The sequence below is a fragment of the Pecten maximus genome, chromosome 8 (genome assembly GCF_902652985.1).
Source record: "Pecten maximus chromosome 8, xPecMax1.1, whole genome shotgun sequence".
Classification (NCBI taxonomy): domain Eukaryota; kingdom Metazoa; phylum Mollusca; class Bivalvia; order Pectinida; family Pectinidae; genus Pecten; species Pecten maximus.
In genome coordinates this window covers 44525799-44541353 of record NC_047022.1, presented here as the reverse complement: position 1 = coordinate 44541353, position 15555 = coordinate 44525799, and the positions used below count along the sequence as shown (strand labels likewise).

Sequence of the window (15555 nt, the reverse complement as noted above, 5' to 3'; positions counted from 1 at the left end):
GTCCCTGTTTGTTTTGGATCACCGCGGCGTATCCAGATGGCCTCCCTAATCAGCCGCCGGGACAGGTTGTTTTCCTTGTAGCCATTTTTTTAATTCCCCCAGTCAGTTATGTGGTTTTGCTGCACAGAATGGTCTGTAAGTGCCGACTTAATGAGCTGGGCCTGAGATTGCTTCGCTTTCTAATCTATGAACAAAGCGTAGCCGATTCGACTGCAGTACATCATACCATCTCGTACACTTGTTTGATTCTATTTTATTGTTACCATCTCGTCACACTATTTCCGAACTTGGTGTAATTAGGATCATGATAAAGACGAAACAACCTTTATATTAGATCGAATCTTTAACCATCTCGGTTTTACATACTGTATTATGTTATTTTTATATAACACAGATTTTATTGGACTCTGTTTAAACATATACAGTAAGAAGTTAATGGAATTCTTCTGCTTTAATAAATACATTTTTGTATTATGGGACTCTTTTTAACACATATTCTATTGGACACTGTTTTAACATATATTCTAATATGTGTGCTTATAACTAGATTCCTATGTCAAATTATTAGAAGATCGGTCCCCACATACATGTATGTCGGTATTTAGTTGGAAGGGAGACAACTTGTACAGTACTACGTGTCAGAGAGTTGGTAAACACACGGTGTAAACACCTAAGGTTATCATTATATGCATTTTGGAGAAACAAGCACTCAAACACTTTGTATTACATATTATTCCACTAGTAAGCATGCGCCTGGGTCTATTAAATGCTACATGTACGTTTGCACCAATCCTCCGAGTTACATGTGTACCAGCGGTTCACTTATACACCGGCAAAGTAGAAATTGAAAAAAAAACAACACTTTTTTCTTTGTTTAAAAGGTGTATCTTATATATTCTATTTAGGGCGACTAGGGAGACAGTGAGACAGTCACCAACTACTACAAGGAAACCCTGCCTCAATGACAATGATTATATTCTCATAAACTTATAGTATAGTGTAAAACATTACACACATAACATACATGTATACATTTAATAAGGAGGGGTACTTAAATATAGTTAAGTCGACTACTTATTCACTTAATGAATTTCACGTGAAACTAATTCGTCATCTACTACAAAATCAAACAGAGTAATGGATGTCAAAGCACTGTCTCTTTCATAATAATATCGAGATAACAACGATTTCCTGCTTATTAATATCGGTCGGCCATTACAGTTAATTAAATAATGAAACTAGTCTCCAATATCGTTCTGGTCGCAAAGGTTACAAATGCTATTTTCCCTAAGAATGTTGTTCCGTGAATATCGGCAATTTGATATTACACATTAGTAATTGACTAAAGAGAAGAGCTAGTTGTGAAGGGAGTGTAGTAGATATTTAATCTTGTTTATAAATTCTGTAGTTGGCGGAATTGAAAACAGTGCTTTTCCAACTATATATAAACATCTCTCTTTAAGTGTATGGAAAACAGTGCTTTTGAATCCTAAGGAAATATAATAAATTACAATCGTCAGATATTTTTTTATATACATTCTAGTTTGACCACAATGTATTAAAATGTCTAGAAGTTTACAACTTAAGAATATGTTTATAACATTTTAGGTGTAGTCATTGTTAATCTCACAGCCATATGCTATAATCACTTTGATAGCATTATCAAAAATATATGATTTCTTCATTTTGCTGCTAGTATAGCACCATACATGGCCTTAAGACATCAATTTCTAAATGAAAATCCGCAGTCGAATTTTCAGCAAATTACTTTTATAAGTGATTTGAGTTCGTAGTTGTGATGTTGAACATTATCTCGGCTCATGTAGCGTACCATCTTGTATCTATTATTTAGTGTTTATTGCGATATGAATTCCAGTCACTGAGTATATCAGAACTGTCAATTTTACCAATATTCTTTAACTTGAGGAAAATCAATTAACTTTTTTTTTTCATATGAAAGCATTACAGAATTTAATGGAAGTTCCTTAACTAGGATTTTTGATTTTATCCAATTTTTTTATTATTGAAATATCAAACCTAAGGAGTATATGAAGGCAAATCAAATCATTTCATGTCAAATTTAGGCCATTTTAATGCAAGGAATTATCAACTTACCAAAAGAATTTTTGACTTGTACGACAACAAATCTACATGTACCAGAAGAACGCTGTATACAGACTTATCATTATTTGTTATCAGACTTCCATATCTAGGCATTCCTCACGGCAGCCAGGAATGCCGTGTCTAGACAGGAAAGCACGTGCTGACCTCTATACTCAACCTGTATGCCTGACCCCAAACGTACATGTGGTCGACTGGATCGTTAGTTATTGTTAAGGATTAGAGTTGTCTCCCTTCCTCTAACTGACGACAGACATTGACACTATCTTGTTGAGTGGACGATAAACCCATTATAATGATCGTGTCCCTTCAGACATGACTGTTCTGTTAAGTTCTAGGTTAAAACTCTATTTTAGACGAAAGAATCGCGGGGCGGAAGCTCCAACACACAATATTATGGCAATTTGGGATTTACCAATTTAATTCAGATGTATCAAATACAAATAAATGTATTCTTATTAAAGATGATTTTTATTTATATGACTTATATCTGTTTAACATACGGATACATTTGTATATTCAATCATTAAATAAACAGATAAACCCAAATTAAAATATAGATACAAATCCAAACGGCTTGCATACACTATCAAATGATATATTTTGTACTGTTATATAACGATACAAAACAATATCTTTTTCTTTATTGACACATTCCGGCCCTCATGGAACACCAAAGGTTACATATATACATAAACAACAAGGTTACATATATACATAAACAAAGGTTACATATAGACATAAACAAAGGTTACATATATACATAAACAAAGGTTACATATATACATAAACAAAGGTTACATATATACATAAACAACAAAGTTACATATATACATCAACAACAAAGGTTACATATATACATAAACAAAGGTTACATATATACATAAACAACAAAGTTACATATATACATAAACAACAAAGGTTACATATATACATAAACAAAGGTTACATATATACATAAACAACAAAGGTTACATATATACATAAACAACAAAGTTACATATATACATAAACAACAAAGGTTACATATATACATAAACAACACAGGTTACATATATACATAAACAACAAAGGTTACATATATAGATAAACAAAGGTTACATATATACATAAACAACAAAGTTACATATATACATAAACAACAAAGGTTACATATATACATAAACAGCAAAGGTTACATATATAGATAAACAAAGGTTACATATATACATAAACAACAAAGTTACATATATACATAAACAACAAAGTTACATATATACATAAACAACAAAGGTTACATATATACATAAACAACAAAGGTTACATATATACATAAACAAAGGTTACATATATACATAAACAACAAAGGTTACATATATACATAAACAACAAAGGTTACATATATACATAAACAACAAAGGTTACATATATACATAAACAACAAAGGTTACATATATACATAAACAACAAAGGTTACATATATACATAAACAACAAAGTTACATATATACATAAACAACAAAGGTTACATATATACATAAACAACAAAGGTTACATATATACATAAACAAAGATTACATATATACATAAACAACAAAGGTTACATATATACATAAACAACAAGGTTACATATATACATAAACAACAAAGGTTACATATATACATAAACAACAAAGGTTACATATATACATAAACAACAAAGGTTACATATATACATAAACAACAAAGGTTACATATATACATAAACAACAAAGTTACATATATACATAAACAACAAAGGTTACATATATACATAAACAACAAAGGTTACATATATACATAAACAACAAAGGTTACATATATACATAAACAACAAAGGTTACATATATACATAAACAACAAAGGTTACATATATACATAAACAAAGGTTACATATATACATAAACAACAAAGGTTACATATATACATAAACAACAAAGGTTACATATATACATAAACAACAAAGGTTACATATATACATAAACAACAAAGGTTACATATATACATAAACAACAAGGTTACATATATACATAAACAACAAAGGTTACATATATACATAAACAACAAAGGTTACATATATACATAAACAACAAAGGTTACATATATACATAAACAACAAAGGTTACATATATACATAAACAACAAAGTTACATATATACATAAACAACAAAGGTTACATATATACATAAACAACAAAGGTTACATATATACATAAACAACAAAGGTTACATATATACATAAACAACAAAGTTACATATATACATAAACAACAAAGGTTACATATATACATAAACAACAAAGGTTACATATATACATAAACAACAAAGGTTACATATATACATAAACAAAGGTTACATATATACATAAACAACAAAGGTTACATATATACATAAACAACAAAGTTACATATATACATAAACAACAAAGTTTACATATATACATCAACAACAAAGGTTACATATAGACATAAACAACAAGGTTACATATATACATAAACAACAAATGTTACATATATACATAAACAAAGGTTACATATATACATAAACAACAAGGTTACATATATACATAAACAACAAAGGTTACATATATACATAAACAAATGTTACATATATACATAAACAAAGATTACATATATACATAAACAAAAAAGATTACATATATACATAAACAACAAAGTTACATATATACATAAACAATAAAGGCTACATATATACATAAACAACAAAGGTTACATATATACATAAACAAAGATTACATATATACATAAACAACAAAGATTACATATATACATAAACAACAAAGTTACATATATACATAAACAATAAAGGCTACATATATACATAAACAACACAGGTTACATATATAACAACAAAAGTTACATACACATACATTGAGCGTATTGAGTAAAGTACACGGAAGTTTTTTCTCTGTGAGCGGAAAACCCCTTGACATTCCTCACGTGATTCCGAGTATACCAGATTATTCCCATCGAGATACACCATGTCAATTCTGTCTGAAATTCCGTGTAAAATCACGGTAACAACACGTGACCTCTAACCTGTTACCTACAGGTTCAAGTAGCATACAAGGAAAACAGTTGAATGCGTGACGATCAGCCCGGAAATCTCTCACAGCCCTGATCAATGTCTTCCTGGTCCCTCGTGTCAGTGAATGGAGAGAGTGGAATTGTGGGAAGGAGAAGCGATGGGGGCTCACTTCTAAGTAAAACAATAGATTAGTTTGGTTTTTTTTTGGCATAGCCGTATAATATTCTTTTGGTCCCGGATATGACGCGACAGGTGGCGTTACTGGTCAAGATGAAGTATGTGATTGGTCAATGTAGCGGTAAATACAAAATGCAGATATGCATAAGTGGTTGTATTTTTTCAAATGACACATTGATAAAATTATATTCCTGATTCAAATGCAGTCTTATTATCACAAAAAAACGATCCAAACTGATATAATTTTGTTATCAGTGCTGAAACGTATTTGTTAGTTAATTTATTTCACCAGCAGTTTTACATTATAACCACCATAATTAAAACTATGCCGTTTATCTTTCTTAAAGATATTTCTTGTTTTGTTACGTCTCCAAAACTACAATATAGTTAACTTATACTAATAACATGTCCGTGACTGTCAGTTAGGTCACCTTTACTTCAGTATTAACTTAAACTTTAAAATTCAGCTTAAATTTGATTGTCTGGTCCATACCACAACTTTGTTCAGCTTCCCTTCTCCACGGCCTCCATAAGTGTATTTACGGAATGTTGCACAGGGACCCGACATATATTTGACATGTGTGTCAAGACTGTAGTCTTTTTTATTATCACTAGGTCTGGACAACGTTATTTTTAGATTGGTAGCCATTCCGTAAGTTTGTGTCGTTTGTTTGATGTCATTTTTACCACAGGGACTTGGTACAGTCAGAGACCTTAGTATTTAAGTTTTTGATTACAGTCTTTATGTATCCGGGCCTATTCTAGTGTGATAAGTTATCAGACTTTATAGGGAGTTAGATTAACATGAGGAAAACACACCTATCTGTTCATTATAATGCTATTGAATACACATTGGGAATGGGTACCAATACACCAAACCTGTAACAAATCGCCAGGTCCCTGTGATTGTCACAATATATTTGTGTGTATCGTATGGTTTGCCCGCACAAGATGTCTTGAGACACTTTGTGGCGACACCTGGTGGCGAGTGGTCGATACTGTAGTAATGTGCTACAGTCACAACTTACAGGTACATCACGCAGGTATTGTAAAGTCAAAGGAAATCAGGCGACAGCTTGGCTGTGTACCAAAGATTTCCCCAGTATAGTTGTCCTTATACATTATATATTATCAAATAACTATTACACACACTGCAAAATAAACCTGTTTCTTATCCAAAATAATAGCAGTGACTCCATCCCTTGGCCTGAGTCTCAAACCTATATGACATAAGGCCATCTTATATTAATTCCTAGATGTTCATCCATCTTTTATTCAAAATCGGGGCGTGGTGAGGGATTCTATTTTTTATTTTTTGTTTTGTTTTTGTTTTTGTTTATTTTCCCAAGAAGTTCCTGTTTTTATAAATATGCATTATTCCGCTCAACGATGTTACAGTGTGTATATATCTTTACTGCATTATTTCGGATCTACACGAGTCTACAATATACACGAGTCTACAATATACACGAGTCTACAATATACACGAGTCTACATTATACACGAGTCTACATTATACACGAGTCTACATTATACACGAGTCTATATTATACATGAGTCTACAATATACACGAGTCTACATTATACACGAGTCTATATTATACATGAGTCTACAATATACACGAGTCTACAATATACACGAGTCTACAGTATACACGAGTCTACAGTATACACGAGTCTACAATATACACGAGTCTACATTATACACGAGTCTACATTATACACGAGTCTACAATATACAAGAGTCTACAATATACACGAGTCTACATTATACACGAGTCTACAATATACAAGAGTCTACAATAAACACGGATTTTCAGGGAAGATGCTGTTTTAAAACTCTACACGGAAACAGTTGATATCGAGACGAGGAAATTTTCTGCTACAATATGTTGTTGAGAAGGAAACAACTTATTAACCTGAGTATGGACATGAAGTATTTCCTTGTCGAGTTGATCAAACATTGTATGTTTTTGTTTGTTTGTTTGTTTTTCTTCTGATATTTTAAGACGTATAAACAATAAAACAAGGGGAAAATAAATATACAAAGAAGTCCATTTGAGATTGAGCACTGAATATGAGTTGTTAAACGTTGATAAGGTTGTAGTCTGGTGGCGATGGCGTAGTTAATTATCACTAGGCCTGCTCGTCGAGATAATACGGGTTCACTGGTCAAGAACGGTATTCACGGGGAATTTGTTTAGCAATAATCATTTAGATACTGCCCGGCATTTATTTATTCTGTTTCCGGTTCTAGAGACATCTAAGTACAGTCATTAAACAAACTTAATGACTAACCATACAAAGTCACGTGACTAACTTATCTCTCGGTGTACATTGACATGATCTTGTTGGATTAAGCGATCGTATAAACCCTATAACTTATGTCATTACCGTCAGAGGCCGATTACTTACATGGTATATTGTGTCATCGGGCGATAATTGTTGACAGTTTCGTATAAAGCAGCTAAGCACCTGCTGATTACGTGGCATGCCCTTCATGTTCTAAGACGAATGATAATTCACGAGACATTTTTTTCTGTGCGTGTAAACATTGAAGTGGAGGTATAAAAATACGTATATCACTGTAGTCACGCTGTTCTCAATGGGTTCCTCTGTCGTCGGTACATTCGATCTGTACGTAGAAAAACATCCCCTTACGTCTGTATGTGTTACCAACCCCAACAGGACAACACCGTCGGATATAAAGCTTGATACATAGCGTTTTACTGAATGACCTTACTTAATGCTTTAACTGATGTGTTTTCTACAAGATTGACGAGTGTGAGTTTGAGTACGCAAGTAGGTATATGTGCATGACGTCACATCGTAGGGTGGGGGGAGGGGAGTGCATCCAATGACATCACACATACATGTACATTTTGCATCTCGATGAACCACAGGGTCGGGACCACAGGGACCACGTGGAGAATTGGGTACGGTCTATAATGGACCACAGGGACCACGTGGAGAATTGGGTACGGTCTATAATGGACCACAGGGACCACGTGGAGAATTGGGTACGGTCTATAATGGACCACTGGGACCACGTGGAGAATTGGGTACGGTCTACAATGGACCACAGGGACCATGTGGGGAATTGGGTACGGTCTAAAATGGACCAGAGGGACCACGTGGAGAATTGGGTACGGTCTACAATGGACCACAGGGACCACGTGGAGAATTGGGTACGGTCTACAATGGACCACAGGGATCACGTAGAGAATTGGGTACGGTCTACAATGGACCACAGGGACCACGTGGATAATTGGGTACGGTCTACAATGGACCACAGGGACCACGTGGAGAATTGGGTACGGTCTACAATGGACCACAGGGACCACGTGGAGAATTGGGTACGGTCTACAATGGACCACAGGGACCATGTGGGGAATTGGGTACGGTCTACAATGGACCACAGGGACCACGTGGAGAATTGGGTACGGTCTTCAATGGACCACAGGGACCACGTGGATAATTGGGTACGGTCTACAATGGACCACAGGGACCACGTGGAGAAATGGGTACGGTCTACAATGGACAACGTGGACCACGAGGAGAATTGGGTACGGTCTACAATGGACCACAGGGACCATGTGGGGAATTGGGTACGGTCTACAATGGACCACAGGGACCACGTGAAGAATTGGGTACGGTCTTCAATGGACCACAGGGACCACGTGGAGAATTGGTTACGGTCTACAATGGACCACAGGGACCACGTGGAGAATTGGGTACGGTCTACAATGGACAACGTGGAACACGAGGAGAATTGGGTACGGCCTACAATGGACCACAGGGACCACGTGGAGAATTGGGTACGGTCTACAATGGACCACAGGGACCACGTGGAGAATTGGGTACGGTCTACAATGGACCACAGGGACCACGTGGAGAATTGGGTACGGTCTACAATGGACCACAGGGACCACGTGGAGAATTGGTTACGGTCTACAATGGACCACAGGGACCACGTGGAGAATTGGGTACGGTCTATAATGGACCACAGGGACCATGTGGGGAATTGGGTACGGTCTACAATGGACCACAGGGACCATGTGGGGAATTGGGTACGGTCTACAATGGACCAGAGGGACCACGTGGAGAATTAGGTACGGTCTACAATGGACCACAGGGACCACGTGGAGAATTGGGTACGGTCTACAATGGACCACAGGGATCACGTAGAGAATTGGGTACGGTCTACAATGGACCACAGGGACCACGTGGATAATTGGGTACGGTCTACAATGGACCACAGGGACCACGTGGAGAATTGGGTACGGTCTACAATGGACCACAGGGACCACGTGGGGAATTGGGTATGGTCTACAATGGACCAGAGGGACCACGTGGAGAATTGGGTACGGTCTACAATGGACCAGAGGGACCACGTGGAGAATTGGGTACGGTCTACAATGGACCACAGGGACCACGTGGAGAATTGGGTACGGTCTACAATGGACAACGTGGACCACGTGGAGAATTGGGTACGGTCTACAATGGACCACAGGGACCACGTGGAGAATTGGGTACGGTCTACAATGGACCACAGGGACCACGTGGAGAATTGGGTACGGTCTACAATGGACCACAGGGACCACGTGGAGAATTGGGTACGGTCTACAATGGACCACAGGGACCACGTGGAGAATTGGGTACGGTCTACAATGGACCACAGGGACCACGTGGAGAATTGGGTACGGTCTACAATGGACCACAGGGACCACGTGGGGAATTGGGTACGGTCTACAATGGACCACAGGGACCACGTGGAGAATTGGGTACGGTCTTCAATGGACCACAGGGACCACGTGGAGAATTGGGTACGGTCTACAATGGACCACAGGGACCACGTGGAGAAATGGGTACGGTCTACAATGGACAACGTGGACCACGAGGAGAATTGGGTACGGTCTACAATGGACCACAGGGACCACGTGGAGAATTGGGTACGGTCTACAATGGACCACAGGGACCACGTGGAGAATTGGGTACGGTCTACAATGGACCACAGGGACCACGTGAAGAATTGGGTACGGTCTACAATGGGCCACAGGGACCACGTGGAGAATTGGTTACGGTCTACAATGGACCACAGGGACCACGTGGAGAATTGGTTACGGTCTACAATGGACCACAGGGACCACGTGGGGAATTGGGTACGGTCTTCAATGGACCACAGGGACCACGTGGAGAATTGGTTACGGTCTACAATGGACCACAGGGATCGGTCTACAATGAAGGTGTATTTGGACCTGTCCTGGTATAGATAACATTTTTGAAGATTTCAGGACGTTAGCTTAAAATTCCCCGTCTAAAGTGGCCTACAGAAGAGTAGCTTCGATTACAATGTGTCCGTACAAAGTAATTTAAAAAGTAAGAAGGCTTGCGGTCTCGACAGTTTGTTGAATATTTGAAGTGTGCAGATATATTTTTAAAGAGTAGCTCTGGGGGTCTCCCCCGGATAATTTGAATCTTGTTGGAATTATCATACCATTATTAAAAAACAAAAAACAAAAAACAAAAAAAAAAGGGGGGGGGGGGGGGGGGGGGGGTGTAAATATAGTTAATAATTAAAGGGGTATGACATAGTGACATTTCACAGGTATTCTCAATGAGAGTTTGATTTAGATTGATAGAATTTCTACTATTATCACTAATGTTTAGTTTGGATTTAGAAAAGACCTACTGACAGCGGATTTTATTCCACCACCACTTTATTTGATTTATATATCTCTAAGAGCCCATTGCAGACTTTTATTGTTGTTTCGTCGAAAAAAAAGAACGTTTTGACTTTGGTAGTCGTCAAAATCAGTGGTAGAAAATAATTAAGAAAGGAAAAGAGGGGATTTTTTTTTTAATTATGAGAAGTCTTTATGACAATACAAGATGTTGTGTTAAATTCAAATGTATAATTGATTTTTTTTTCAAATGTGAAAGTAACTTTTTTTCAAGGGAAAATATTTCCCCTCTTTTATTTCTTGGCCTTATTCGTTTATGATTTAGAAATTGATAAAAACAAACAATTGCTCATCGATAGAAATCCAAACTATCGACCATTTCTTACTGATGTATGTACATTATTATAGATGGTAAACCACTGATGTATGTAGATGGTAAACCACTGATGTATGTAGATGGTAAACCACTGATGTATGTAGATGGTAAACCACTGATGTATGTACATTATTATAGATGGTAAACCACTGATGTATGTACATTATTATAGACGGTAAACCACTGATGTATGTACATTATTATAGACGGTAAACCACTGATGTATGTACATTATTATAGATGGTAAACCACTGATGTATGTACATTATTATAGATGGTAAACCACTGATGTATGTACATTATTATAGACGGTAAACCACTGATGTATGTACATTATTATAGATGGTAAACCACTGATGTATGTACATTATTATAGATGGTAAACCACTGATGTATGTACATTATTATAGATGGTAAACCACTGATGTATGTACATTATTATAGATGGTAAACCACTGATGTATGTACATTATTATAGACGGTAAACCACTGATGTATGTACATTATTATAGATGGTAAACCACTGATGTATGTACATTATTATAGACGGTAAACCACTGATGTATGTACATTATTATAGACGGTAAACCACTGATGTATGTACATTATTATAGATGGTAAACCACTGATGTATGTACATTATTATAGACGGTAAACCACTGATGTATGTACATTATTATAGACGGTAAACCACTGATGTATGTACATTATTATAGACGGTAAACCACTGATGTATGTACATTATTATAGACGGTAAACCACTGGTGTATGTAAATTATTATAGACGGTAAACCACTGGTGTATGTACATTATTATAGATGGTAAACCACTGATGTATGTACATTATTATAGACGGTAAACCACTGGTGTATGTACATTATTATAGATGGTAAACCACTGATGTATGTAGATGGTAAACCACTGATGTATGTACATTATTATAGATGGTAAACCACTGATGTATGTACATTATTATAGATGGTAAACCACTGATGTATGTACATTATTATAGACGGTAAACCACTGATGTATGTACATTATTATAGATGGTAAACCACTGATGTATGTACATTATTATAGATGGTAAACCACTGGTGTATGTACATTATTATAGACGGTAAACCACTGATGTATGTACATTATTATAGATGGTAAACCACTGATGTATGTACATTATTATAGACGGTAAACCACTGATGTATGTACATTATTATAGATGGTAAACCACTGATGTATGTACATTATTATAGACGGTAAACCACTGATGTATGTACATTATTATAGACGGTAAACCATTGATGTATGTACATTATTATAGATGGTAAACCAGAGAGTTTACAGAAAATTCGAATAGTAGAAAATGGAGTTGAACAAAGCAAAAATAGCCATCTATACGAATGGTGTTTTAATATGTACGGAGCAGAAACGGTCCTACTGAATTGGGGGATTGAAATGGTCGTTGAATTTAGTTAGTCGACATTTTAAATAGAAAATTTACAAAAAATTAAAATGAACTTTTGAAATATTTAGGACTGAAGCTCGTCTCGTTGTTTTTTGTCACTTATGTAGATAGGATTTTAATGTGTGGTTTTTAATCTCGGGACATCAAAAGGCAGCTGGAATTCAATTATTGATTGTGACTATCAGTATTAGTGGGCAGGAACAGGGATCTGGAAGTCGCTGGCTGGGTCTGGTCGGGAAGCTTTCATGACGGTATGGCGAGAGGAAGTTACTAGTAATACAGATTTGTGTGGAGGTCTGACTCATGTTGTATACAGGGACGCGGGCTACACAAATCTCACTTCAGGATCAGGAAAAGGCAATAAAGCGTCCGGAACTCCTCAGCCAATATCTACGTCCGGAACTCCTCGGGATCGTGTAGAGTCCACTATGAACTTATCTTACTTCCGTCATGTTCACGTAAACAATTTCGATGTCTAATTTTAACACTGTAAATCTCGTTTATGGCTGTAATGACCTGTTGGCTATCCCAACTTCCCTCGATTTGGTCTCATTTTCAAAAAGTTACAAAATACACAATGGTTTCTTTTCCGGATTCACCACAGACCTTCCGTGTTACAAGTGCTGAGTATGCTTGTTTTAAAGGACGCAAATTGTTCGCATTAAATACCTACTCTCTGTAGTACAGACAAATGGATAATGGTCACGAATCTACCAATACGTGTTTGTTTGATGACCAATATTTCTAGGAACTATTCAATAGTTTATGTACATGTCAAGTAAGCTAATGGTCCGTACTTACTAACTGATAAACGTTCCTGTTTACTGATGTATTGTCAGAATATGTGTACTATAGAACTCTACAAAGTTAACATAGTTAACTCAAAATATTATAATTATATGTTCAATCTCAATATGGAACCAGTATCTTATAGCTGTGACTATTTTGATTTTCTTGTTGGTTCTATGATACGCGATACGTATGTTTGGGATTTGAACGTATATTACTGTTTAGACACAGTTGGATTGGGCACAAGGTTTTAAACATCTTATCAAAGCCCTCTCCACAAATATATATTACACAGATTGTGATAGCGACACAGTATACTTATAATGATTTAAAAAAAAGAAACGCCAAGAAGAATGACAGGAAGAAAGACAGATCTAGAGATGTAAGAGTAAGATGAATGTTGTTACATTAAGATATACTACAAATTAGGGTTAATAAATGATGTACATTGTACACTATATATATCTTTATATACACTTAATTAAAACTAATTAAAAACCAATGCATGATACATGTTGTGGAGAACACGACACTACTTATCCACATGTGTTGTGGAGAACACCACACTACTTATCCACGTGTGTTGTGGAGAACACCACACTACTTATCCACGTGTGTTGTGGAGAACACCACACTACTTATCCACGTGTGTTGTGGAGAACACCACACTACTTATCCACGTGTGTTGTGGAGAACACCACACTACTTATCCACGTGTGTTGTGGAGAACACCACACTACTTATCCACGTGTGTTGTGGAGAACACGACACTACTTATCCACATGTCTTGTGGAGAACACGACACTACTTATCCACGTGTGTTGTGGAGAACACGACACTACTTATCCACATGTCTTGTGGAGAACACCACACTACTTATCCACATGTGTTTTGGAGAACACGACACTACTTATCCACATGTGTTTTGGAGAACACCACACTACTTATCCACGTGTGTTTTGGAGAACACCACACTACTTATCCACGTGTGTTGTGGAGAACACGACACTACTTATCCATTATCTTCACTGTAACGTTGATAATCCGTAGTTTACACCACATAGACACTATGGCCATACAAATACAAAACATTTTAATAAAATACTTAAAGAACGGTGAAAATGCTTTGTTTTCACAAACTCAATCTATGTTATCGTTTATAATTATAATAAGTCTTTAAAACCTTAAATCAACAATGTAATATATTTGACGTCATAAAGCAAGGGGACTCAGATGAGTTCATCCAGAAAAAAAACAACATCGTGAACTTAATAATGTAGCTTTTCGGGGTTCAATACATTTACCTTGTAGACGATATTTAAAGGTTACACAGTGAGTGGTTGTTGAGTTAAGTATCTCCCTCCCTCCCCCCCCCCCCCCCCCCCCCCCCCCCCCGAGTTGGTTTTGCAACTTAAAAAAATAACGCGAACGTAATGAAGTACCATTCAAAATGCATGAGTTTGTGTGACCTATTTCTACCATAATTAAAAGACTAACAATACTAATTCAGTATTCCGTGGCTGAATTTGCCCCTGTGTTTTGTTTACGATATCATTTGAGTTTTAAGAAGATGGCCTGTAGTAAAATGCCGCGTATTAAATTATATAATATGTAAACTGACGTATTCGGAAATATGTGGAAATATTATAATTAAAAAAATATCACAAATCATAACTAGTAATTAACAAATTCATTATCTTCAAAGCATTCAATTGATTGATATCTATATCAGAAAATAATTATCCGAAAATCAAATGCGAACTTCTTTTTGCGTGTGATCATATCCGCGACTGCGTGAAGCGGCCACATGTATTAGACAGTCAAAACGTCATAAATCATGCGATAAAAAGTAGTTCCGATCAAAGTTCACAGTGTCAGCCAATCAAAACACATTTAGAGTTTG

At 36.3% G+C, this 15555-nt stretch overlaps 1 protein-coding gene across 1 annotated transcript; it reads left to right on the top strand.

Annotated features, from left to right (window-relative positions):
* The first annotated feature begins 9665 nt into the window (after positions 1-9665).
* On the top strand, positions 9666-10613 carry LOC117332358 (collagen alpha-1(XXVIII) chain-like). Its single transcript, XM_033891244.1, has one exon. The coding sequence runs from the start codon at positions 9666-9668 to the stop codon at positions 10611-10613; it is 948 nt and encodes a 315-aa protein (XP_033747135.1).
* Positions 10614-15555: the final 4942 nt, after the last annotated feature.